We start from the raw sequence: 24,815 nt of genomic DNA on the forward strand, positions 1-24,815 counted from the left end.
TTTCCTGTGATGTCTCTGCCTCCTGATCTGGTGTGAGCAAGTTCTCTTGCCATTGCTAGGAGCTGTTTTATCACCAAGCCATCCCTGCTTGATGGACTAGATCCCCTTAAACTGCAAGCCAATGGACTCTTTTCTCCCTTAAGTTGCACCTTGCCAGTTACTCTATCAGAGCAATGAGAAAGCGATTACTACATCAGTTAAATCAAGCCAGAGTCAGGGTTAAGCAATATTCTTTCTTTAATTCCCCGTTGCAAATGGAAGCCCCTGAGCTGATACCCACCCCCACCCCTACTCGGCTGCCTGGGGACCTGCAAATGCAAGGCCCCTGCTTCAACCTGGTGGAAGGGGAGGATTACCTCTCCCTATAGTGGCCAATTAAAAAAAAAAATTCTAGTCACTTAAGAAACGGGGCCAGATACAGGAAAAGGGAGCTGGAAGACAAGGCCTGGGTCAGACCAGTCTGAAGGTGTTGGTGTTGTGAGACCCTTGAGAAGGGTTTGCAAGCACATCCCTAAGCTCAAGGATAGCATGGCTGAGAGAGGAGAAGAGGCAGACAGACAATCTGACTCCTCAAGGTCCTGTCTGCCTGGTCATGGACACTGATGTCATCATTACCGCCAAAGGCCTCCAGTTGGAGAATTTTCCAGTTACTCTGGGATAGGGTTTGCTAAGCATCCCCTCTGGCCCCTGATCTGAGGCATCCATGGGGTCCCCCTGAGACCAAACCTGGGAGAGAGAGGGACTCTGGGAACATGCAAAGGCGGGGAGCAGAGATCCCGCCCACCCCAATGCTCTACAGGATGCTGGCTCCAGCTGCATCCGGGCTCCGAGGGTCCTTCACACCGATGATGAAGTTGTTGGTTCTCCGACTGCCGTGGACCCAGGATAAGACATCTACCTTCTCCACATGGTGACCCCTGGCTTCCAGGAACTCAATCTCTTCCTCGGTGAACTCACCTGCAAACCATCCCCGCAGCATACATGCATTAGAGCACTGACTCAGGGACCTCACTATCAGATTTGAGTCATGGTCTTAGCTGTTTCAACAGCAGGAACTGCATGACTTTGCATAAATTGCTCTACTTCCGTGAGCCTCAATGTCCTCATGCTCACAATGGGACATGCTCACAATGCTCAGCAGGGTTTAAAGGAGATAACACATAGGAAGCACTGAGCTTAGAGCCTTGTCATCAGTCAGTGATGATAAATAGTCATTCTTGGTTTATGTTTTTGTTTTTCGAGACAGAGTCTATTAAGTAGTCCTAGCTGCCCTGGAACTCATTCTGTATATCACTCTGCCTCAAACTTACAGAGATAAACCCACGTCTGCCTCCTAAGTGCTGGGATTAAAGACGTGTATTATCACTATTCAGCCTAGGCAAGAGGCCTGGACTCTCGCTAAGTGGCCATCATTACTCGTGAGGACGACTGCATGGTCTACTTAATGCTCACCCAGCCCTGCCATCTTTACAGCTTTACACAGGAGCCAAAGGTGCTCTTCTTCCACTCAAAACTGTCCAACAGCGTGGACAGGCCTTAAATAAAAGTCAAAGTCCCTAAGCCTCAAGGACCCACTAATCCCTCTCTAAAGTCTACTGAGTTCCTTCTGTTCTCCACTTTGCCTAACGGTTCTGGCCTTACCGGCATCCTTGCCACCTCTCCAGCCATATTGGCAACCTTGCTGTCTCTCCAGTACAGGCCTTTGTACCCAATATTGTTTCAGTTTACAAGGTTTTCCCCTTGATAGTCACACAGTTGACTCTACTTCATTCCTGTCCTTGGTCAAAAGGCACATCTTTGAGAAGTTTCCTATTATCTAGAATATCAGTCTCTGTCAGGCTTATCCTTTCTTTCCTTTTTTGCTTCTGTTTGAAATGGGGATCTTAGGCAGCCATGGCTGACCTCAGACTCATGGCTGACTTCAGACTCATGGCTGACCTCAGACTCATGGCTGAATTCAGACTCAAAATGTCCCTAGGTAGCCAAGGATGACCTTGAACTTCTGATCCTCCTGCCTCCACTGCCCAAGGGCAAACACCACAAGGTCGTTTTGAAGGTACTGGGGTAGAACCTAGAGCCTCATGTGTTCTGGGAAAGCACCTACCAACTGGCTTCATCCCTAGTCATACCCTGCTATTTTATTTTGTTCTGTTTTGTTTATTTGAGAGTGTCTCATTGTATCTCTTGCTAGCCTGGAAGTTGCTCTGTAGACCAGGCTGGACTTGAACTCACAGAGATCTGCCTGCTTCCATCTCTTGAGTGCCAGGATTAAAGACATGCGCCAGCAAGCCCTGTTTCTTTTTCCCCCAAAAAATATTATTTACTACTGTTTCTACTGGTTGTATCTCCCTCCCTAATTTAAGGTTTTTAAATGGCTGGTTGCCTTATTTGTGATTGCTTTCCAGTGTTTCCAGAAGGTCAGTACCCTGCAAAAGTTAAGTCTGTATTTGTGAAACTGTGGTCGATTCAGGAAGAAGTGTATCTGTAGATATGCAGGGAGATGGAGAGGTGGTATAAAGTCACAAAGGTGCCAGGTAACCTCAGGAAACAGCTGGTCTTCAATGCCATTCTTTCTGGGTCTTACACAGATTGTCCCTCCCGCCCAGAAAGTCTGATGTCACTACTGAATTCCCACTCCTAACTCAAGGCCCAGCCAGTCACCTGTAAAGCCTCCTGAAGCCATTTGCTCTCAAAATCTTTGTTGTTAGGGGCAACTCTGTCTCCTTACCATCAACCCCCAAGGTCCACGATCTGGTCCCTGCTCTCTCTATGATCTCAGTGTCTCCTGACCCACCTGGTCTCTTTTTATTTCTCAAAAACATGAAACCGAACCCTGCTTCAAGTTCTTGGCACCTGTTCTCTAAGTCTAGAAAGCTCTGCCCCAGATTCTGGTGTGTCTGGGGGTTGGGGGATGGGGGCGCTTTGTCACTCTTCAGATCTCAGCCTCCAAGTCACCAAAGAGAAACTTCCCACTCCTGTGGGTCCCATTACATCATTCTGCTCTGATGCTGTGGCCAAATCTTTCTTTCGCTGTCTTGTGTGCCTCTGATTATCTTCCCTGTCTGCCATAATAAGTACAGCTGTGGGGGCACAGCTGGATGATGCTTGGCACACAGTAGGTGTTCATCATATACTGCTGAATGGAAATTTGCTAAAAGATAGTCGTATCCCATTTTATAAAAGAGAAAATGAACTCTCAGGGGTTGAGACATGGATTTCCTAACACTAGAAGGTCAGGGAATGCCAAGATGGTTCCAATCCCCAGACCTTACATTGACCCACCAAAACCTTCTCAAGAAGGAAGTTAATGGCGGTCAAGGCAGGGAAACCTGGGGAAAGCCCTTCCCCACCCATCCCTGTGCCCATCCTATGGGACCTGCTCTGCACTCACTGTCCACCTGCAGGACGTTGGACTGCAGGTCTGGGTGGAGGCGTCCTCTGGCCAGGCTGTCACTCAGGTTCCGATTCAAGGTCAGGACATTCAGTAGAACCTATGTGCAGGCAAGGAGCAAAAACATCAGCGCTGTCCCAGAAACCATGATTCAAGACTCCATAGTTCTCATCCTCGGTCCGAACTCTCTAGTCTTTCGAAATCTCACACTGAGTTGGTGAATCATCTGAGTCTTGCAACTGCCCTGGTAACAGGTGACCTATGGTAACTGTCCCCATTTTACACAGGAGGAATCTGCGGGCCAGAGAGAGACCATGACTCCCTTTCAGGGTTTAAGGAAAAGGCACTGCTAGCATTAGTCTTCTATAATCTAGCCCAAGGCTACCTTCCTTTCTCTCCAGACAAGGCAGGGCTAACAGGGTGGTTTAGAGAACAACTGGATAGTTTCGTCTCAGTGGTTAGGAGCTGAACAAACTCTGGAACACAACTTCCTACCAAATGCAATAGCTGAGTGAACTCCAGTCAACTCCTTAAGGTTGTTTCCTTACCTGTAAAATCTAAACAATCTTTCCTCCCAAGGTTGGGGGAGTTAAAGGGGCTAACATACACACAAACACATCTTACACACATACACACTCCTCACACATATCTCACACATACATATCACACACATATATACACATCACACACTCACATACCACACACATACATACCACACACACACATACAACACACACATATACATCATGCCACATACATACCACATATACATACATATACAACACATATACATACCACACATATACATACCACACATACATACACATCACACACATATACCACACACACATATACATATCACACACATACACCACATACACATCACACACACATACATACCACACACACATATACCCATCACACACATACACCACCACACACACATATCATATACCACGTACACATTAGACGCATACATCACATGCATATACACATCACACACACACCACACACATCACACACATATATGCACATCACACTCACATACACACACACCACAGTGCCCAGGACTAAGTAAGGACTCTGTGATATCGTCTATTGTGATCCACTTCCCAGAGGAGGATACTAAGGCTCAAGAGAGGAAAGTGATCTCCCCAGCACCCCACAGTTGAAGGCTGGCAGCACTTAGGCTGAACTCATGGGATTCGAATTCCAAAGTTAGCTCATTGCCTGTCCAAATACGAACCTGCAGTGTGTCAGGTGCTCATGAACTGTTTCAAGGTATTCTGGAGACTAGCAGGAGACCTTCTTTTCAAAAGAAGACCCTACAGAGGGCCAGTGGTCTATTCATATAGCGAGCGGGGGATATGGGACTTGAGGTTCACAGAACACAGGCAGCCCAGATGTCAGGGCCCCATTTTTATTATGAAGCCCAACACAGTGCATCCGTGCCCAGGATAGGCCTGGCACAATGCAGTACAGCCTGTGATTGCTGGGAAAGCAGGGGAAACAATATGTGGGTCATGGCAGACCAGGTCACAGCATGGCTCCCGACTACAAAAGATCCATAATGGAGTAGCTCTCACCTGGGTCAGGCCACTGAGGCCTCGAGCAGCTCCATTGGCCCCCAGAGCGAGGTAGGTCCCACAGAGCCCTTCTGCTGGTCGGACTACAGTGGGCAGAAGGAAAGAGAGGGGCCGCTTCCCTGGCTGTACCGAGTTCTCCTGTTGCCAGAGGACAGAGATGAGAAGGGAGATGTAGAGTGGAGCAGAGGGAGGCCCAGACCACCACCTTTCCCACTTTTCTTCTATGTGGTCCCCAAGTTCGGCTCCTGGGATATGGACCCCTGCCTGGCAACAGTGTGCTGTCTGTGGAAGAGGAAGTGTTCTAGGAAGACTAGCGGGAAAAGCAAGGGAGAAGTGGAATCTCTGAGCTACAGTGCTGGTATGCATTGCAGGAGACAAGACTGAGCCAGCAACAGGAGCAGCAGAATTCCCACTGGACCTTCTCTATGTTTTTGCCCTACAGGAAGCTTGCAGGGGCAGAAGGGCTAGCTCCAAGTAGATGGTGTTACATTGGTCCCTCTTTGGTGTCCCATCACAGATCTGAACACCATTAGCCCAGTATTATGTAATCCTAGCTCTCTAGGGCCAGATGAAACCCACACACTAAAAGGGGGTCAGTGTCTGGAGAGGAGGCAAGACTTTTCCCTTCCCTTCGTCATACTGAGATCATGACAGAATGGCACAAGGATTCCTTAGACCCACCGGCTTCCATACTCCGGATTAAGTAGGGATGGGAATGAAGTGAACACCTCATTTCCTTAAAACAGAAGTTCTTAAAGGAAATAGGGAGGAAGGAGACCCACGGTGCTGTGTATCCTACCCAGCCTCAAGGTCCCCGGGAGAGCGGGAGGCGAGACCCTACCAGGCTGGGTGCAGAGTGGTTAGCGGTCCTGTTGGGCCAGGAGAAGTCTAGCATCTGGCTGTTGAGAAGGATCCCGGAGGGAGTGAGGAGGCCACTTCCAAAAGGACGATTCAGGGAGCTGCGGGTAGAAGTGAGGTTGAGCCCCGCAGGTGCCTTCACCCCCACCCAGCCCCAACTCCCATCGTGCCTGGAATGATTTCTTGTCGCTGGCTCTAAGCCTGAGCTGGCATACCTGACCATGGCCACGATGAAGTCGTCAGGGCCCATGACCAGCACCTGGGCAGCTGTGGGAGCCCCGTCCAGCTCATAGACAGGCAGGAGTGGGGCAGGGGCTGCCTGAGAGTCACTGATGTGGCCCCGGAAGTTGGCAGCCTCCACCTTGCTGAAAAGGGAGGTAAAGAAAGGGACACACAAGGTGCATTACATCCCACCTATCTGTGGTGGTTGTGAGAGGTTACATCTGCCTTCTTCATTGGGGAGGTCACACTGCTCACATGTAGGGGGCACCCGGAAAATAATTGTTGGACTGAACCTATTTATTTAGGCATTATTGAGAACTGGGAGCCAGCCTTTTATTTTACTTAATGTTCCAATCAAGAGTTACGGACATTTGGCTCTATCCCTCTCCATGAAATGTCTGGGCCTAGGGGATGCTCTGAAGGCATTTGTTTGGAATAAACAAGCTTGGTTGATTTGGCCTAATGTTTGCCATTTGGAACTAAGGCTCATTAAGAATTTAGTTAGACGGGGCCTGTGAAATGGCTCAGCTGGAAAGAGGGGCTTCCGGTGCAAGTCTGACAGCCTGAGTTCAATCCCCAGAACCCACGTAAAAGGTAAATGGGGGGGAAGAACTCGCTCCATAAAGCTGTCCTCTGGCTTCTATGCACACACCACACAACACCACCATCATCAAACGATGAATACATTAAAGCTTTTAAAAATGTTCAGTTAGAAGCCAGAGTGTTGATGTACGACTGCAGTCTTGGCACTGAGGAGATAGAAGTGGAAGGTTTTTTTTTAAGTGCTAGGTCAGAACTAGAATGCATAGAGTTCCAGGACAGGCTTGGCTATAAAGCAAGGTTCTATCCCAAAAGGAATGGGGAAGGGGAGGGGGGACGGAAGCAGGAGGGAGAGAAGACTGCAGTGTTTCAGTTGAGGAAAGATTTTTGCATATGGGGAATCTTTATCTGTTATTAGTTTGTTTTGTTTTTGTTTTTTTTCCTGTTTGCAAGGCAAAGAGTACATGGTAAGCCCCCGATAGCTATGTACTGGCTGGAATAGCTATATATGTGTCATGTAAATGCAGGCATGTTTTAGAGCTGTAAGCCCAGCTGAGGGGCTCTCCACCATCAGCGCTACTAACCGTGTGCTGTGTTATTTGTGGTGATCAGGAAATGATAAGTTCGTGAGGATTACCAAAGACATTCGTTTGGTTTTCAACCAAACAGGCTGGTGACCAGGCAGACTGGGCTCGGGGCTTTGGACAAACGCTGAGTGTCCAACGCTCGTCCATGCTGCTTTGATGCCCACTAGTTTTCATTGTCCTTACTTTCGCCTTGTTTAGATAAACGATATTAATGTTCAGTTTTCTTTTTGGAGACAGGATCTCTCTTTTTAGCCCTGGCTGTCCTGGTACTCACTATGTAGACCAACCAGCTAGAGCCTTAAATTCAGAGATCTGCCTGCCTCTGCCTCTAGAATTCTGGTGCCCAGCATGACATGATACTAACTTTTGTTATAGTGTACACACCATGTACTGGAGCTCAACATAATATTAACTTTTGTGTGTGTGTGTGTGTGTGTGTGTGTGTGTGTGTGTGTGTGTGTGTGCATGTAAGGGCACAAGCCTGCCTTGGTGTACGCATGACATGATGTGCATGTGGAAGGCAGAGGACAACCATAGGTGTCTATCCTTACTGTTCCCTTTGTTTGAGGCAGGCTCTCTGTTGTTTTTCCCACTGCATAGACCAGGCTAGCTTCTGGGGATTCTATCTCCATCTCCCACCTTTGCCTTCAGAGGTTACGAGAATTAGACACCAGGCCACGATTTTATATGGTTTGTGGGGATTTTAACCAAGATCCCCACGCCTGTGCCGTAAGTGAAGCTCCCCACTGAGCCATCTCCCCAGTCTGTGTATTTTTAAACTGACTGCTACAATAAGATGTATTTCATATATAGCCACTCACTTTAGCTCAGGTTGACCCACAACTTACTATGTAGTCCTAGCTGACCTTGAACTTATGGCAATCCTCCTGCCTCACCCTCCTGAATGCTGGAATTACAGGCACAAAGTCACCAGTATGATGTTTTGAAGAGGTGTATGCACATGGAGGGATGGTCAAATCTAGCTAATTAACAACTGTGATAGTCCACAGTTATCAGGTCTGTAGTGAAAATGCCTAACTCTTAATTATTCAAAATATAATAGTTGTCATTAACTAGTCACCATGCTACAAAAGACCTCTTGAACTTATTCCTGCTATCAGCAACTATGTATCCTTTCCTCCAAAGCCTTTCAATCTCCATTGTTTTGCTTTTAAATTATAAGTTGCTTACAATTTAATTTGCAGAGTGGTGTTTGAGTGACAGGACAAATTCACATTCGCTATATTTTTGGCTTGTGATTTTCTTGGAGCTGGAATGTAAGTCAGGTACAGTAATAGTCAACCCACCCTTACCTTTATGGCCAATTAATAATAATAAACTTCATTTATTGCACATTTACCATGTTCCCAGTTAATGTGCTAAATACCTAAAATGTTATTTATTATATACATGTTCTCTGATTGATTTACATGTTATCATCAAAACCTCACAGAGTGTATACAGTATTGCCATGTTCCTTATGTGATCAGACATAGTGAGTTTAAATTTCTTTCCCAGAGTGACAGCCAGGAAATGTAAAAGTGACGGTCCAATAGAGGCTGTCTCACCGAGCATGATCTCACCACCATGCTGCTGGCAAAGATCTAACCACTCAGAATTCCCGTCACCGCCACCATCTGCACAGAGACTACTGCCTTGCTCTCAGGCTTTTCCCTTTATACTCAAAGTGGAGGACAGCTGTGTCTGCACAGGTTAAGGCCATGCAAAGGTCCAGTGGGTTCACAAGCAGTTGACCAACTCACTCTCCAGACACGGAAGGTGATGCAGACAGAGTCACCATGTGTCACACAGAGTTAGGGCTCAGCTGAAAGGGACTGAGACTTCACAAGCTTTCTGCCCGACCCCTTCTCCCGTATCTCCCCCGATTTCTGCAGCACCCAGGGCCATATCCCAGGACAAACCTGAGCATGTCGTCCATGCTCTCACTGATGGTAGAATCATAGACAGGGTCTCCCAGTCTGCTAGCCAGGGCCAATGCAATCTTCAGGGTCTGAAAACACAGTAGGGATGTGGGAAAGGCTGCAGGGCCCCTCCCACTCCCCACCCCCCACTTGGGGGATCCTCAAAACTCAAAGGTGTTTTAGTTCTGCTCCAAGGAAGTGCGCTGCTTTCCCATTCCCAGCGTTCCCAGATCCAGGTGAGATGGAAGAGTGGGCCTTACCTCTGCTACCCAGTGAAGCGCTTGCTCGCGGGATACCAGGCTGGTGAGGTTGAAGCCCTCCAGGATGTTGAGCGCACTGATGAGGGCCGGGCCTGTGTGTGGGGGTGGGGGACTGAGAACCAGGTGGCCTGCAAGGATAGGAAACGACCAGACAGCAGGACAGGGGTCAAGTCACCTTCATTGAGACATCTCATGTGCACACCTCACCACTACCCACACAGTGTTAGCTCTCATCAGACGAGGCAAAGGAAGGCCACATGCTGGCCAAAGGCAGAGCCTTCTCCGCCATGGGAGACAACTAAGACTGAAGAGCTGGACTGTGCTCTCTCACTTGGGCAGCGCACAATTGCTCTGCTGAGAGTCACACTGTAGGTCACTGGCAAAGCAGGGACAGGTGTCCAAATGTCCACAGAATCCTGGTTTGGTTTGGACTTCCATCAGTCCCTCCCTGATGGAACAGGTCAGGAACTGTTCAAGGGCTCTGACGTCCTTCTCTTCCTACTTTTTAATTGGGTGGCTGGACATGAAAAGAATCCTAACACCACTGGAGACAAGGAACACTGGCAGTAATGGCCGACTCATCTAAGCACCCTTATTCTATAGGGACAGAAACTGAGGCACACAAATAGACCGGGCCAGGATTATATAGGAGGTCTACAGCGCTAGAGGGACTGGACTGCTGAGACATCCCAACCTGGGGAAGAGGAACAAAGACTCAGTCGTGAATTCAGTGTCCTCTGCATAAAGGCAGCTCCCTATATTATGTCATCAAGTCCTTGTGGGCACCCCGAGCTGCGGACACTGTTACTGTCTCCACCTTACGGAGGGACCCAAGGCTGGCTCAGAGTGTGGAGGTAGAGCTCACCTAGGCCTTCCTGACACAATGCTACACTCTTTGCTTTGTGTCATATACTACTACTACCTCTCAATGAGGAATCAGGAAGACGGGACCCTGGAAACAAACTCAGAGGAGGGCTCGCCCAGGGCGTGAGGTAACCTGTCCTTCCTAGAGAGGACAGAACCTAAGAACCCCCAAGCGACCTAGCACACCACACCTTGGGGTCAGCAAATATAAACTGCACTCGGGCCATAGGCTTGGCTTTCTAAGCTCCTGATTGGCTTCTGAACTGTTCCATCCTCCCTGGGTCTCAAGTATCTTTTACTGTCAGCAATGGGCAAATCTGCAATTGTCTTAAAGAGTTTGTTCTGCCCTTAGATAGGCTTTGGTCTCAAAAACCCTTAAGAAGCTCAGGTCAATGAGAAGGGAGCTGGAGGACAGGGTTGAGGCAATACAGAGCCCCAAATCAAGGAAACCGAAGCCATAGCTCAGTGGTGGGGAATTTGTCCTCTGTGAAAGGCCTAATTCCAGCCCAATAATAGAGCAAATAGGTAACAAACCCCCAAACAACAAAAGAACAGGCCATGTCCAACCCCGAAACTTCTAGGTCTTAGCCGTTGGCTAGGTGTCCCCCCTCCAGCCACACCCTAATCACTAATAACTGGCCCCATGGTTATTTCAGAAGGTGGCTGGTTCTGGTTTGTTTCAACAGTTGGCTGCCTAGGGAGCTCTTTGCCTCTGTTTATGTCCTGTGACAGGGAGAGTAGTTTCCAGGCCAAAAAGATGTGGCCATGGACTGGAAATGGTCTCCTGAGTGGGGACCCTTAGGAGCTGGGGGAGAGGTCACCTCGGTACACTCCACACACAGGCTTCTCCGTGAGAGCACTATAGTTGCTGAAGTCCTCCTCGGTCATGACACCCCCTGCATGCTGAACCTGGAGGGGAGAGAGTCACCATTCGTCACCGTGGGCACGTGAAGATGGCCATGCCCTTTACAACTTTTGTTCCTTCCATAACCTTTCGGGATCCCACCAGCCCAAGGAAAAGGGAGGCAGAGGAAATTACCACATACATAAAAGTTATCAAAACTAGCTAGGTAGTGGTGGCCCACACCTTTAATCCCAGCACTTGGGAGGCAGCAGCAGGTGGTCTCTGAGTTCAAGGCCAGCCTGGCCTACAGGGTGAGTTCTAAGATAGGCAGGGCTACACAGAAAAAGCCTATCTCAAAACTAACAAGACAAAACAAAACAACAACAACAAACCATCTGGTGTTTTACTACAGTTAAGTAAAGACACAACAGGGCATACTTCAATGGAAGAGTGCCTGTTTAGTGTGCTCAAAGCCCTAGGTTTGAGCCTTAGGTTGGCTTTCCTCTATAGGAAGAAGACTACTACAGAACTATGGACTCAGAACGACCTTGGCAGGACTGACCCACCCTATTATAAACATGACTGACCACTCTTCCCTGACCAATGCACCAATCCCGTACAAATCAGTGTGTTCACTCCATTCTGGCAGCACATTCATTGTCAATCTTTTAAAAATAATTTTAAATTATTATTTCAGAGTACGGGTGGTTTTTTCTGCATGTATGTGGTGTACCACATACATGCAGTGCCCGTAGAGGCCAGAAGAGGGCGTCAGATCCCCCAGGAACTGGAGTTGTGAGCTCACGGGGCCTTGGGAAGCAAACCTGGCCCTCTAGAAAAGCAGCCAGTGCTCTTCACCACTGAGCCATTTCTCAAGCCCCACGCCAATTTTAAATTAGTATTACCGCTATCAATTTTTTAATACTTTCTAGTATAAAACTTCAGACTCAACTGCCCTTAGTGAACCACTTGTTGAATTTCTAGGCTGGTATACAGTCAGGAGTCTGGCAGACTAATAAAACACAGTGGCCAGTAAGGAGAATGCACTTCATGACTGAATGGCAGGCCTATGTGATCCCCACAGTATATGACAGTGGCTTGAATAAATGTCCCCGCTGCACAGGACAACTTGACAATATTCTCAGTACCCATTGTTACCCCAGACTAAGCCTCTTTGGAGCTAGGGGTAATCCCCTGTGTCAATCTCCTATGTCAATATCACCATCAGTTCTTGGAACCTCCTGGACGGAGCAGGGAAGGGTCTAGGACCAGGAGAACTGAGCCTGGTGCCAGGTTTCCTAGGAAGAAATAGACCCAGTGCCTATCCTGCTGGCCCCAGCCCCGAGAAACCTTCCCTCTCAAGTCGGATCATCTCTACCCATGCTCATGTCACAGAGAAGGCAGTGCCTCTTAATAACCGCTGGTCTAATGTCTATCGCCAGAGGTTAATTTTGTTTATGAAGCACACAACCAGAAACTACGTAAGGGGTAAAGGGGAAAAGTGGTGTCTCTGCCACAGGGACACTGTGAATACCCCACCTCCCCCGGCCACACTCACCTCAGCCACCATCTCCAGCGTGAGGTTGCCACCATTGTAGAAGGCAGCAGGGCCAGAGATGCCAAGTATATCCAGCACCTCGGCGAGATCAGGCCGTCTCAGCAGGGAGCCAGGCAAAGGTGGGTGGCCCAATGGCAGGAAAGTTTCCAGGAAGCGGTCAGATGCATTGGGAGGCAGCTGCTCAGCCAAGGCATGAGCTGTGGGGGGTTTGGGGAGCGGGTTGAGAGGCTGGGGGCCAAGACTGGACTTGATGGGTTGGGTAGATGAGAGCTAAGTGACTGGCTCTGAGCTCAGGCTCCCAGAAGCCTGTCATAGCCTGGTAGGGACAATAGGCTCCTCCCAGATCCTCTCCCTGGAGGCTGCCTCCAGGGAAGAGTGGGATGGGAAGAAGACTGAAGTGCAAACTGGAAAAAAGGAGCCCTTTGCTTGGGGCCCAAATCTCAAGGCCTCCCCATTAACCTTGTACCTCCCCCGCTACCTCCGGGCCCCACTGACCTAGATCATGGGTCACGTTGAAGCCATCTTGGGCCACAGCTGCTGCGAAGGCCAGGACTTGGGACCAGGGCAGCCTGAGGGGGCCGGAGAGCAGGGGGTGGAGGAGGTCCTGGGGGTAGGAGGAGGGGTCCTGGGGGAAGGGGGGTTCCTGGGAAGGAGAATCCTGGCAAGGGAAGGGGATATTAGGAAGGGGAGTTGGGAAGGAAAGAAACCAGGAGGACAGGAAAAGGCCACCCAAGGAGGGAAGTAGGCAGACCAGGGGTCCCCAGGGGAGGGTCTTTACCTGCCATAGAGTTGATGAGCTTCATGTAGCCCTTTCACCATTCCGGGAACCCCCACCAAGAGCCCAGGCTGGGCGAGGCGGGCAGGCGAGGGAGAGAGGAGACCAGGTCACTGGAAGGGGGGGGCTGGGCTGAACTCCGCAGAGCCCCAAGCCAGGAATGGCTGGCACAGGGGAAAGACATAGGCCAAGTATCCCAGGAGAGGGGTAAGCTTTCCCCACGAGGTGCCTCTCCTTCACCCCTGACTTCTTATATGCAAATGCAGAAAGGTCTCCCATAGTTGAGGGATTTCATAAATTAAATGAACCCTTCTAAAAGCCAGGGCACAAACTTTCTAAGTAAAAATCAGTTCACATTGGCTAGTAGGTACCCTTGTCTTTTTAAGTGGGGCACACACAGGACCTCCGTTTAGCCAATTTAACTTCATGCCACTATCTGACTTGTGATAACTAAGGAGTGTGTTTGGTTTTTGCCATGGCACTAAATACCTATTTTTTCCAAGTTACTGTCTTTCCTCCTTTGCGCCTTATAGAATTGGCCTCTAGCATTTCTTTGTCCCAGTATGACAAAGCCTGAGAAAGTTATAGTCATCAGGCTTACAGTGAGACAGAGGAGTCTGTTTACTTCGGTTTTCTGAGACATGGTTTCTGGAGCTGAGACAGCTCTGGCTGTCTTAGAACTCTGTAGACCAGTGTGGCCTTGAACTCACATAGCTGTTCTCCCTCTGCTTCCCAAGTGCCTGGATTAGAGGGGAGTACCACCACCTTTATCACAACTGAGTGATATCTTAGGGTACTTAAGGGAGGCCTTCTGCTTTCCTTCCAGGCAGGTAAGCCTTTCAGAGATGTACCATGTTGGAGTGTAATCTATTAGTAGTCATTCAATTTTGTTTTGTGCATTTTGTTTTAATTTTAAAATTATATTTTATTAATTAGGAGTATGGGCATATAACCATGGTATGGGTGTATATAGGAGAGAACTTGTAGGAACCCATCCTCTCTTTCTACTAAACTTAGTTTGTCAGGTTTAGTGACAAATGCCAGCACCTTGTCCTTGCTTATTATTTTAAGTTGGGGGAGGGCAAGCTGCCTCCCACTGTGTAGCTGAGAGCATTTTGCTCAACTCATTCTGCCACCCCATAGTAAATATGGAGCACATTAATGCTTGGGGTGGCAGAAGGGAATGAAGGAGACCTCCCCCTCCCCCTGGACCCTCTCTTCTCACCAGGGTCCCCACCTTGGTATCCCAGTATCTCTGCAGGGCCTCTTCTCTGAGGGCCCCAGGTGCAGACTCCCGGAAATCAATTAGGTGGCTCTCATTCCGGCGGATATCGTGTACCAGCATCACGCCTCCCCTGGGAAAGACACGGAAAAGTGGAAACCGAGGAGAACTTGTCAGCCGTCTGAAAGATCCAACTACCACTCCCTTAATCCCCTGTGGGAAGGTTGTACGCTGTCCACCACACTGGGTCAGAGGTTGGAGCCCCATCCCCAGCAGGAATTCAAAAACTCAGCCACCCTACAAAGGGTAAAACCTAGGGGGTAGGGAACCCAGGTTACTGGAGACTTTAATCCCTGATTAAGAAAAACACAGAGACTGGGGGAACCGGCTGTTCTGTCCCCTCCCTAGACCAGAGCTGGACCCCTGCCAGCTTCCTGCACCTGCCTACTTGGTACACCCCGCTCCCTCCCCCCAAGGCTGGATTATGTAAGGAAAACCCCTGTGCAAGGCCAGAAGGGGAATTTTTCGTTGATAGGGCCTGGAGGGTTGGTCCTACCAAGAGAATGATTTTTATCGGCTGGTTCCTTTTCTGTGGCATATTTACATCTGTGCAAAATTAAATATGTGCAGCTAAGTAAGAAAATAAGGAAAGCAAGATAGATAAATAACAGAGTGGCTGGAATTACAGCAAAGTGGCCAGCACCCTGACCCACCATGGGAAGCACTCTGGTCAATTTCAGATAACTGTAGCCACATGGGAATGTGGGCTCCAGGTTACCAGATTTCCTGATTGTTCCTGAGATGAAAGCTGTTAGCAATCTGGATTTTTATGAAAACTGCCAACATTTTAACAACAGCAAACTTTTTTTTTTTAATGTGCAAACCAAACCAGCCTAGGTGCTGGGTCTGACTTTTGAACGTCCAATTTGTAGCCTTGGTTTTAAGAACTCTCCGAGCCTGGTGTGAATTTTCTGTGGACAAGGTCCACAGTTTTCATCAGAGTCACAGGGATTTGTGAGCCCGAAAGTTGGATCGTCGTTGCCTTAACTGATACCCCATGGCTTCCCTGCACCCTCATCCTACACATCACAAAACTTCTCTCCTCGTGGAAAACCACGGAAGCCTCCAGATCTTCTGTATGGTCTGCGGTTATGACTCCATCAAGGGAGGAAAAGTGAAACTGGCCATTGAAAGAGAAAACGCAAGGAGTATAGTCCCACCTTCGCCTTAAGCTCAAACCTCAAGAAACCTGCAGCCAGGCCCACAGACCAGGAGACAAGAAGTAAGCCTGAGGGACCCAGGCCTCCACCAGGTCCTTACCCAGCTCCTTACCCGCCCAGGCCAGAACTGTGTGGAGCCACTATTCCCAAACACAAGGCTGCTGCCACAGCTGCGTCCACGGAAGAGCCCTGTTTACTGAGCACCTCCATGCCCAGCGCCGTGCAACAGGAGGCATCCGTCACCACAGCACCTTGCTGGAAGATCTAGGAGCAAGAGAAGAGCGGACTAGTAGGGTGGTGCCCTCCACCACCCTCCAGCACCTCCATCAACCTAGAACCTCTCTTCCTGTCCTCTTGATCATCTTGAGCCATTTCCTTCCTCTTCCCTTCCCACTTCCTAGCAGCCTCCCACCACCTCAGCCATTCAATCCCCATCACCCTCTCACCCCCCTTCACCCAAGTTCCCTTCAGTCCATCTGCTCCCCTCACCTGGGGATCCCCGAAGTAGATTTGCATGACCAGCGCCACGGTGACACCCGTGGCAAAAGTGAGGCAGGCGGTGACGATGACCGTGAGCCCGTCCTGGCGGCAAGAACACTCGGCTGCTGCAGCTGAGAATGGGTCCTTGCGCGTCTCTCGAAGTGGTGACCCGTCCTGGCTGCCCATCTCCGACGAAGATGAAGGCAATCGCTGAAGCCGGGCAGACTTCAGGAAGGAGTCCGGATCTGTGGAGAGGCTGGGTGTCCGTCTGGCAAGCTCCTACCAGGCCCTCAAGGCTGGGCAACACACCCCTCCGCCCCGCCCATCACTCAAACCCCACTGCCCTGCACCGCTCAGTTTTCATCCACTCCCGCACACCTTAGGGCCCGCAGGACGCCAGTCCCCAGGTGGAAAAAGACGTCGAACTGGCCTGAGAAAGGTTGGATTCCTGCCTCAGGCGAATACCCAGTCCAAGTTCCTTGAATCTGGTATTCCGGGCTGAGAAGACCCCGGAGCGTGAGGGTGTTCAGCCTCTCCTGGAAACTTTATCCTGTTGTAACTGGGTATCAGCCTCCAGAACAAGGAGGCTACTATCCAGCCTTGGCTTCCAGCCTTGCTCCCCGCATCCATTCATTCAATAGAAACGAGAGCCTACTCTATGTCTGGCCCTAAGCTAGAGCAGATAATTGCTCCCTTTGCATATGGTCTCAGGCCAATGGAGGAAAAGAAAATAAATAAGTAAATACATCGTGGGGGATGTTCTAAAAAGCACGAGGGGCTGGAGAGTGACTCAGTCTGCAAGCATGAGGACCTGAGTTCAATTCCCCAGCACCCGCCTAAAATGCTCATGACACCATTGTGAGGCAGACACAGGTTGAGCCTGAAAATTAGCTCCCCAGCCAATCTAGACTGAGAAGGCCAGCTTCTGGCTCAGTTAGAGACTGACTCAAGGCAATAAGGCGGAGAGCAATAGAGGGAAGATACCCAAGGTTCTACTATGGCCATGAGCAAGTGCAAACACACACACACACACACACACACACACACACACACACACACACACACACATTCCCACACACGTACACACATGCACAACTTAACAACACATACTCCCCACCCATACACATACACATACTCCCCTACCACACTCCCCCCATACTCACATTCCCCCCCAGAACATGAAATGAAATATGATGTCGGAAGGGAGACTGCTTATGAGAGAAATCAGGCAAGGGCCTCATGAGGAACTGACTCCTGAACTGAGAATGAAGGGACCAGAAAGAGCTGCCCCCGAGAGAGAACACAGAGATTATGTATAGAGTTCTCTCTTTCCTCCATACAGGAAGAGAGAGCAGCAGGTTCAGAGGCCCTAGTGTAGGAATGAGTTTAACATCTGAAAGAAATAGCAGAGGTCTGGTGGCTCTGGTGTGGCAGCAAAAGAGGCGGAAAAACCCAGTCAGGGTGAACGCTGAGAACTTGAACTTGACCTCTGAGAGGCCACTGGAGAGTAGTGAGACTGTGAGGCAATCTGTGGTGGTTTGAATAAGAATGACCCCCAAAGGCTCATATATTTGAAGGCCTAGTCAACAAGGACTGGCCCTAGTTTGAAAAGGTCAGGAGGCGTGGCCCAGTTGGAGGGAATGTGTCGCTGAGGGTGGGCATACAGACAGAGAACTTTCAGCTACTTCTCCAGCACCACACCTGCCTGGACGCTGCCGTGCTCCCTGCCATGATCATAATAGACTAACCCTCTGAAACTGTACGCCAGCCCTAATTAAATGATTTCTTTTCTAAGAGTTGCCATGGTCATGGTGTCTCTTCACAGCAATAGAGCACTGACTAAGACACCATCTGGTTTGTGTTTTCCTATGTTCCCTCCGGCTGCTGTGTGAAGAGCAGGCTGGAAGAAAACAAGAGTGGAGGCGAGGAGCGTTGAAAGCCATTTGTGGACAACTCATTTCAAGTCAAGTCATGAGCCTCTCCTTCTTCAGCCTAACAACACAGCTAGCTAATCCTTAACACGGTGGGGTGTGTGTGTGTGTGTGTGTGTGTGTGTGTGTGTGTGCAGGATTCCATAAAGTAATGAACTCAGAGAGTCATCTCTTTTTTTTACCCATGTAAGGTGCTGGGCAGGGGTGTGCACTCCTGTAAGTCCAGCCTTGTGTGACAGAGACAGGGCGCTCCTGAGAGCCAGCTCCCCAGCCAGTCTATCTGAAAAGGCCAGCTGCTGGTTCAGTGCTAGACTGTCTCAAGGGATGAGGGAGAGAGTACCCGGAAGATGCAGGTTTTACTCTGGCCTCCACACACACTCTCAGTGGTGCAAACACCTTCTCTTACCCAAGTCCTCTCCTCTGGGTGCTATTACCCTGAACCCAGTCCCCAATGACCTAAGAGCTCTAGATGTTTGTGAACAAGGAACTAAGAGGATGACTTTAATGCCTTACACACTTAATGTATACACTGTAAATTCTTATAAGTTTAAACATTTGAGGGATTACATTAAAATTTGACTATCGTATTTCTCATGTTTACCTGACAAAAATCCAAGGTCTCTGACTTATTTGAGGATGTTTAAGGACCTCCATAACTCTCATCTCCATCTTTTATGTAAGTAGGAAATCAGAAACACACAAGCCCCCCCCCCAAAAAAAAGTAACAACAATAAAAAAGAAATCACAAACAGCTGGGCAGTGGTGGTGGTGCACACCTTTAATCCCAGAGGCAGAGGCAGATGGTTCTCTGTGAGTTTGAAGCCAAGCTGGTCTACAGAGTGAGTTCCAGAGGGCTACATAGAGAAACCCTGTCTCAAACAAAACAAAATCATATAATAAATAAAATGATATGTGCAAAAAATATTAGAATCCATTTAAAGTGGTCACTTTTTGAAAAGATACTTTAGGTAGGAATAAGGTGAGTGAATGTTTTGATTAAGAAAATTCTACTTACATCTTTATTTACTCTGCGTGTGTGTGTGTGTGTGTGTGTGTGTGTGTGTGTGTGCACACGCGCATGTGTGATGTATGGTATCTGGTGTGCTGTTCAGAGACATGTGTGTTCTTGTATGTAACTTTAGGCGCTCAAGCATGTGTGGAAGTTAGTGGACAGCACTGGGCATTAGTCCTGGTCCTCCATCTTGCTTGAGGCAGTCTCTTGCTTGCAGCTGTGTGCACCAGGCCAGCTGGCCCACGTGCTGCTGGGTCTCATGCCTAGCTTTTTAGATGGGTTCTGGAGATCTGAACTAAGGTGCACACACGTGAGCAACACGCTGATGATACACTGGGTGTCTCGCTTATATTTCCTCAGTGAAGTATTTTCATGACTTCATGAGCTAGGTTCCACTTTCCTCACTTTACAGATGAAGAAACTGAGGCTAAGTGGTCCCGCCTGTCTACGGCCATACCAGGAATAAGTGGGAGAACGAGGCCTAGATGTCACCTTTCTGTGTCATTTGATGGCCTCCGTTCTATTGATTCACGTGGCATCAGCAGCTATTTCCAATCCCCAAAACCACTCCAGTGAGCTGGGTGAGTGTAGTGGCTCAGTCTGCAACCCCTGCACTTGGGAAGTAGAGGCAGAAGATCAGGTGATCAAAGCTTGCCTGGGATGAATGAGGCCTTGTCTCAAAAAAAAAAAAAGCAAATAAGTAAAAATCCAACCTTACTAGCTAATTTTAGTTGCTATTTCTAGTTACTTGCCTTAAATGGCCCCACCATAACTAGATCATTTAAGACTATTCAACATATCAAGTCACCCATTTATTTAGTAAAATTATATGTTAAGGAAAAATATCAAAAATGGGGGTGGGGAGGTTCTTGCGTACATATTATGTGCCCTGCATGCATAGTAGGGCAATAATCCCATTGATAAAAGCAAGATGACATACTGAGAAAAAATGATTTAGGGTCAGAAGGAAAACGTTTGCTAGAGACAGACTTGTGGCTAGAACTTACAATCCCAGTGCTCAGGAGGCTGAAGCATCCAGGCTGCAACAAGCTTGAAGCCAATGTAGGTTGTAATAGTGAGCTCCAGGCCAGCCTTGGCTATATAGTGAGTTCTAGACCAGCCTTGGCTATATAGTGAGTTCTAGACCAGCCTTGGCTATATAGTGAGTTCCAGGCCAGCCTTGGCTATATAGTGAGTTCCAGGCCAGCCTGAGCTACAAAGTAAGATCTCAGTCTCGAAACAAAGATCCAGCATGCTTTCAGAGAAAGGCGGATTTAATTTTGATTATGATGAATTAGTGAGACACAAGGCGTTGTTGTCTCAAGGTAGCCAGTCAAATATTTAACTTTCATTCTCTTTCATGTCTTTCTCAAAAACAGGTTGTAACAACTTCCTAGGCTGGACTTGAACTCTCTTGAAGGAGAGATTTCTGAACTTGGGGTGACATGACCGGAAGTGCAGAGTGGTGCGTGAACTTGATGTGAGGGCAGCGGCAGGAAGTGCAGCTGTGTGACTCAGGAGTCATACAGGTGGGACAGGTGATGACATGGTGGTCAGAGGGAACTTAGGAGGGAGGATATAGAAAACCAGGTAAAAAAAAAAAAGTGAGAAAGTTAGAAGAAAAGAGGGAAAGACTCAAAGGTGGCTTCTGCGCATCTACTTTGGATTTTGAAGGGCAATGCCACTCACTGAGCATGCGCCGGACAGAAAGGCGGCTGTGGTGAAGACATGCAGATTTCGGCATAGAATGTTGAAGGTTGGGTATCTTACAAGATACCTGGAGTCTAACGCTAGGGAGAGGAAGGCTCGCGTGGCTTCCATGTGGACGGAAGGAAGCCTTTCCCAACTTTGGAGCGGTCCCTGACTAGCTCTCTCTTCTCCAGGACCTACTGTGGGGTGTGTGGCACTTGATTTTGGAGAATTCCGGGGCTACAGGCTAGCCAGGTACAACCCAGGTCCTGGAGACGAAGACAGCGCAGTGCCACTAGGTGGCACTACTAGGCTGAGACTATAGAAGGTCACGTCAGCTTACAAGCTGGTCTAGCTGGACCAAAAGAGTCTTGGGACTTGGAAACAGGCCTAGGTGACATAACATCAAAATGCTTATATACTGTTTGGACGGCGAGGTCCTCCAAAGCAAGTCCCGATAACCTTGGTGCTCACCCTTGTGGTAAGTTAAGTTCCCGGGAGCTCGGGTAACCGGTCTCTTGGCTGAATTTCTAGGCAAGTGTTCTACCACTGAGTTATCTCCCTAGCCCCTCTCTGTTGAATTTCCATCCACATCAGGATGAGGTTTAGGAACGCAATTCCCTATCATTACTTCACCTTGGCAGCTTCTCCCTTTCATCTATTCATTCAACAATTATTTACTGATTACCCAACACTTTGCCGAATGCTGGAGGAATAATAGTGGATTAAAAAAAAAAGCCACAATCCCTGCCCTTAGAGGTCTCACAGACATGCAGTAAAAACCTCACTGCCCAAATAAATAGCCACAGGCTTTTTATAAAGCAACGACTTTAACAAGGGGCCAGAAGAAGACAGGCCAAAGGGTCCGCGCTGTTATTTAGGACAGACGGATATCCTTTGCTGAGGTGGAGGAGAAAAGGAAGGCCCAGTACAAGGCAATCACACCTACTGTACTGTAGTGAGTCAAAGCTGCACTGCTCTTGATCTCTGAATAGAAAACGCGATTGACCAGGTTGCTGGTGTCAAAAGGTGACCAGAAGGCTGGTTCCACTAGGACATCCTTCCCCACATCTTCTACCGCCAAAGCTATCCGTCCGCCCCCCAAGACAATTAGTTTTGGCAGGCAGCTCTACCATTTGAGGACCCAAAGTCTCCACACCCCATTCCCACACCCAGCACAGGTAAAGTGAGATCCAGTCAGGTTGGTGGGGTGTGGTGGTCAGGAAGCAGGGGAGAGGATTTCCGGTTGCTGGGACAGGAATGACAACAGAAGAGCCAGGCAAGAAAGAGCTGGAGCAGCATCCTCCGGTCCGGAAAGGGATGAAGCTCAAGTGCAGGCACCACCAGGAGGAAGTCAGAGAGGGAAGCAGAAGACTGCTCTAATGCCAGGAAGTGACGTTGAGGGAGAGAGGGCAGAGGGATGCAGGCTCGGGAATGGAGGGGAGCACAGAGCTGGACCACATGGACAGGAGAGAGAGCAGTAGGGAAGGAACACCAAGAGCTCTCTTGGTCCCCAGCTCCCTCTCAAGCCCGGCTTCCTTCCCAACCTCCATCCCCTTCAGTTTCTGCACAGGGTTGAGAACACAGATCTTGTTGCTGACCAGAAGCTCCTACCAACCTGACTAACATCCGGGCCAGATCCACATCTCTGGAAGGGGTAGGGTAAGCCACAGAGCAGCAAAGGCACTGTAGTCCCCAAGGACTTAGAGAGGTCATGCAGTCCATCCCCTTGTCTCCCAATACCCACAATTCCCAGACCGAGAGGCATCATATTTTTCTTTACCCATCTCTGGACACGAAGAGATAGATTTTCAGATCTTCTCCGGACACTCTGCTTCCCATAATCCCCGGCTGTGGTGAAGTTCTCCTTAAGATCTAGACTCCATCCCGCCTGCTGCAGTCTCCTACTTGGTTTCCTCTATCCTGTCCTCTGTGGCTAGAGACAAGCCTTTACTAGGTGATCACAGCTGTTCTATAGGCTCTCCCCTCCAGCGTCCCTTCCTTCTCAATGGGTTCTTCCTAAAAGGTAATCATAGTCCTCTCTGCTGCAGTCCTTGCGTCCTCTCCTGTGTCGCATCCTACGCCTCTAAGGCAAAAATACCCCTTTCCCCACCAGACAGTTAACAGGGCTGAGGGAGAAGGGGAGAGGTCCAGGATGCAGCGGATGAATGAAGGAGATGGGAGAATGGAAATGGATGCTCAGAACAGGAGGAGGAGGACCGGGACGCCAGCCCCCACCCTCACCCCCCAAGGTGGGGCAGGGATGGGGCCAGAGGGCCTCACCAGTATCCGGGTCTCCCAGGAAGGCATCCTCATCCTTACGGCCCCTCAGCGGGGCCGCAGGCGCTGGCTCGTCCTCGGGCAGCCTCGGGAAGCTGGTGATGCTCATGTAGTCTACTGGTGAGTAGGCGCCTAGGGCGCTCTCCTGGCTAGCCTCGTTCTCTGCCGCCATCCTCGCCCTAACCCCCAGCAGCGCAGCGCCTGCCGGAAGTGGCAGTGAAGAGGGGGGTGCGAGGGCGGAGGGCGGGGTCTGAGCTCCTGGACAGCCGGGAGGGGGCGCCCCCACCCTCAGCAGTGTCCTAGTCTGACTCGCCCCCGCCTGCTTAAAGTCTATTGCTTGCAGCCTGCAGGCAGGTGCAGGAGGATGGGAGCCCAGAGGACAGTGGAAGGTTGCCAGGAAGAGGACGCTACTCTCAGATCTTCAAACAATTCCCGGTCCTTCCTCCTTCCTGCCTGAATCCAGCTCAGATTCCATATGCTTTTAGAACCACAGACTGACTTTTGAGCGCAAATTTCTCCTTGACTTCAGATCTTATGACCACTCACCTCTTAGAACCCTTAATCTCTCTGTGGTCGCCAAGATTCTCCTCCTCTGATCTCAAACTATTCCTCCGACCCCTCTCAAGACTACTCTTCACACCCTCAGAGTTCTTTTCAACTTATGAGTCTGCCTTCATTTCAACCCAAGATTCCTTTTCAATCCCCAACCCCTATTTCATCCTGACTGCTTTTTCATTTGCAGACCTTCTTGAACCTCTCTTTCGATCTCGAATCCCTCTCTGTGCCCCCACCAAATTGCTCACATTTCTCTTTTAAATCCTAACTCCTTCTGGAACCGTCCTGACGTATCAGCATGGGAGATTGGCCCCTCCTGAAAGCCCACCCCCAACTTTAGGACTTTTAGAAGCAAATCCTCAGATTCCACTTCAGAAAATGTGACCTAGTAGGCCTGAACATGGTCTTTGGAACCTTAATGTTCTTTGGCATTTTAAAGAGCTCTTGATGTGGTTCTGGAGCTAAAGGAAAAGTAACAATGGTGTGGTAGAGCAGGACAGTGGGGTAAGAACAGGGGCTTAGGAAGTAACTCATTGGTAGAGTGCTTGCCTGTGTGAGGGGTTGACGCCTGGCATCAGAAGAAGAAGAAAAGGATGAGGAGGGCGGGGGAGAAGCAAAGAAAGAAGAGGGGGAAAGAAAGGTAAGAATGAAAACGGGTTTCTGAACCCTAGGTGCTTGCTAAGCCCGTCTCTGGAACTGCTCTCCTAGCGCCAAGAATGAAAGTTATGAGTCCAAACTTCTACTCTTAGGTCCACAGACAGGGAAATGGGGTTGGTGAAGCTGTGGATATGCAATGCTCCTTTCTTTCCTGATCCCTGGCTCCCGGCTCAGCGTGACTTGAGCTGTTTTAGTATTTACCACGGAACATTGAGCAGCCGTGTTACTTGTAGACAGCAGGGGGCAGCAGCAGATAGGGAACAGTTTCAGGAGAAGGATTTAGGAATGACGGCTTGTCAGAGCTGGGCAGTGGAGCTGCGAATAAGGGATGACCGTCTTCAGATCAATAGGCAAACTTATTT

The 24,815-nt window shown here is 49.2% G+C and overlaps 1 protein-coding gene across 3 annotated transcripts; it reads right to left on the reverse strand.

The window, feature by feature from the left end:
- Positions 1 to 213: 213 nt before the first annotated feature.
- Ggt7 (gamma-glutamyltransferase 7) lies at positions 214 to 23,464 on the reverse strand. Of its 3 annotated transcripts, none has more exons than XM_032904535.1 (15): positions 23,245 to 23,464; positions 16,339 to 16,574; positions 15,962 to 16,113; positions 14,645 to 14,762; positions 13,411 to 13,478; positions 13,128 to 13,201; positions 12,633 to 12,829; positions 11,052 to 11,139; positions 9,367 to 9,494; positions 9,107 to 9,195; positions 6,051 to 6,200; positions 5,819 to 5,936; positions 4,978 to 5,115; positions 3,399 to 3,491; positions 214 to 957 (listed from the first exon to the last, which is right to left on the reverse strand). In XM_032904535.1, exons 1-15 carry the CDS (start codon positions 23,411 to 23,413, stop codon positions 895 to 897), a joined length of 1,881 nt encoding a protein of 626 aa, XP_032760426.1. In that variant the 5' UTR covers positions 23,414 to 23,464; the 3' UTR covers positions 214 to 894. The 3 variants fall into 3 exon arrangements, with proteins under 3 accessions (XP_032760426.1, XP_032760425.1, XP_032760424.1); XM_032904534.1 differs by having other exon boundaries at positions 3,392 to 3,491; XM_032904533.1 differs by having other exon boundaries at positions 3,377 to 3,491.
- Positions 23,465 to 24,815: the final 1,351 nt, after the last annotated feature.

The sequence above is a fragment of the Rattus rattus genome, chromosome 5 (genome assembly GCF_011064425.1).
Source record: "Rattus rattus isolate New Zealand chromosome 5, Rrattus_CSIRO_v1, whole genome shotgun sequence".
Taxonomy (NCBI): Eukaryota; Metazoa; Chordata; class Mammalia; order Rodentia; family Muridae; genus Rattus; species Rattus rattus.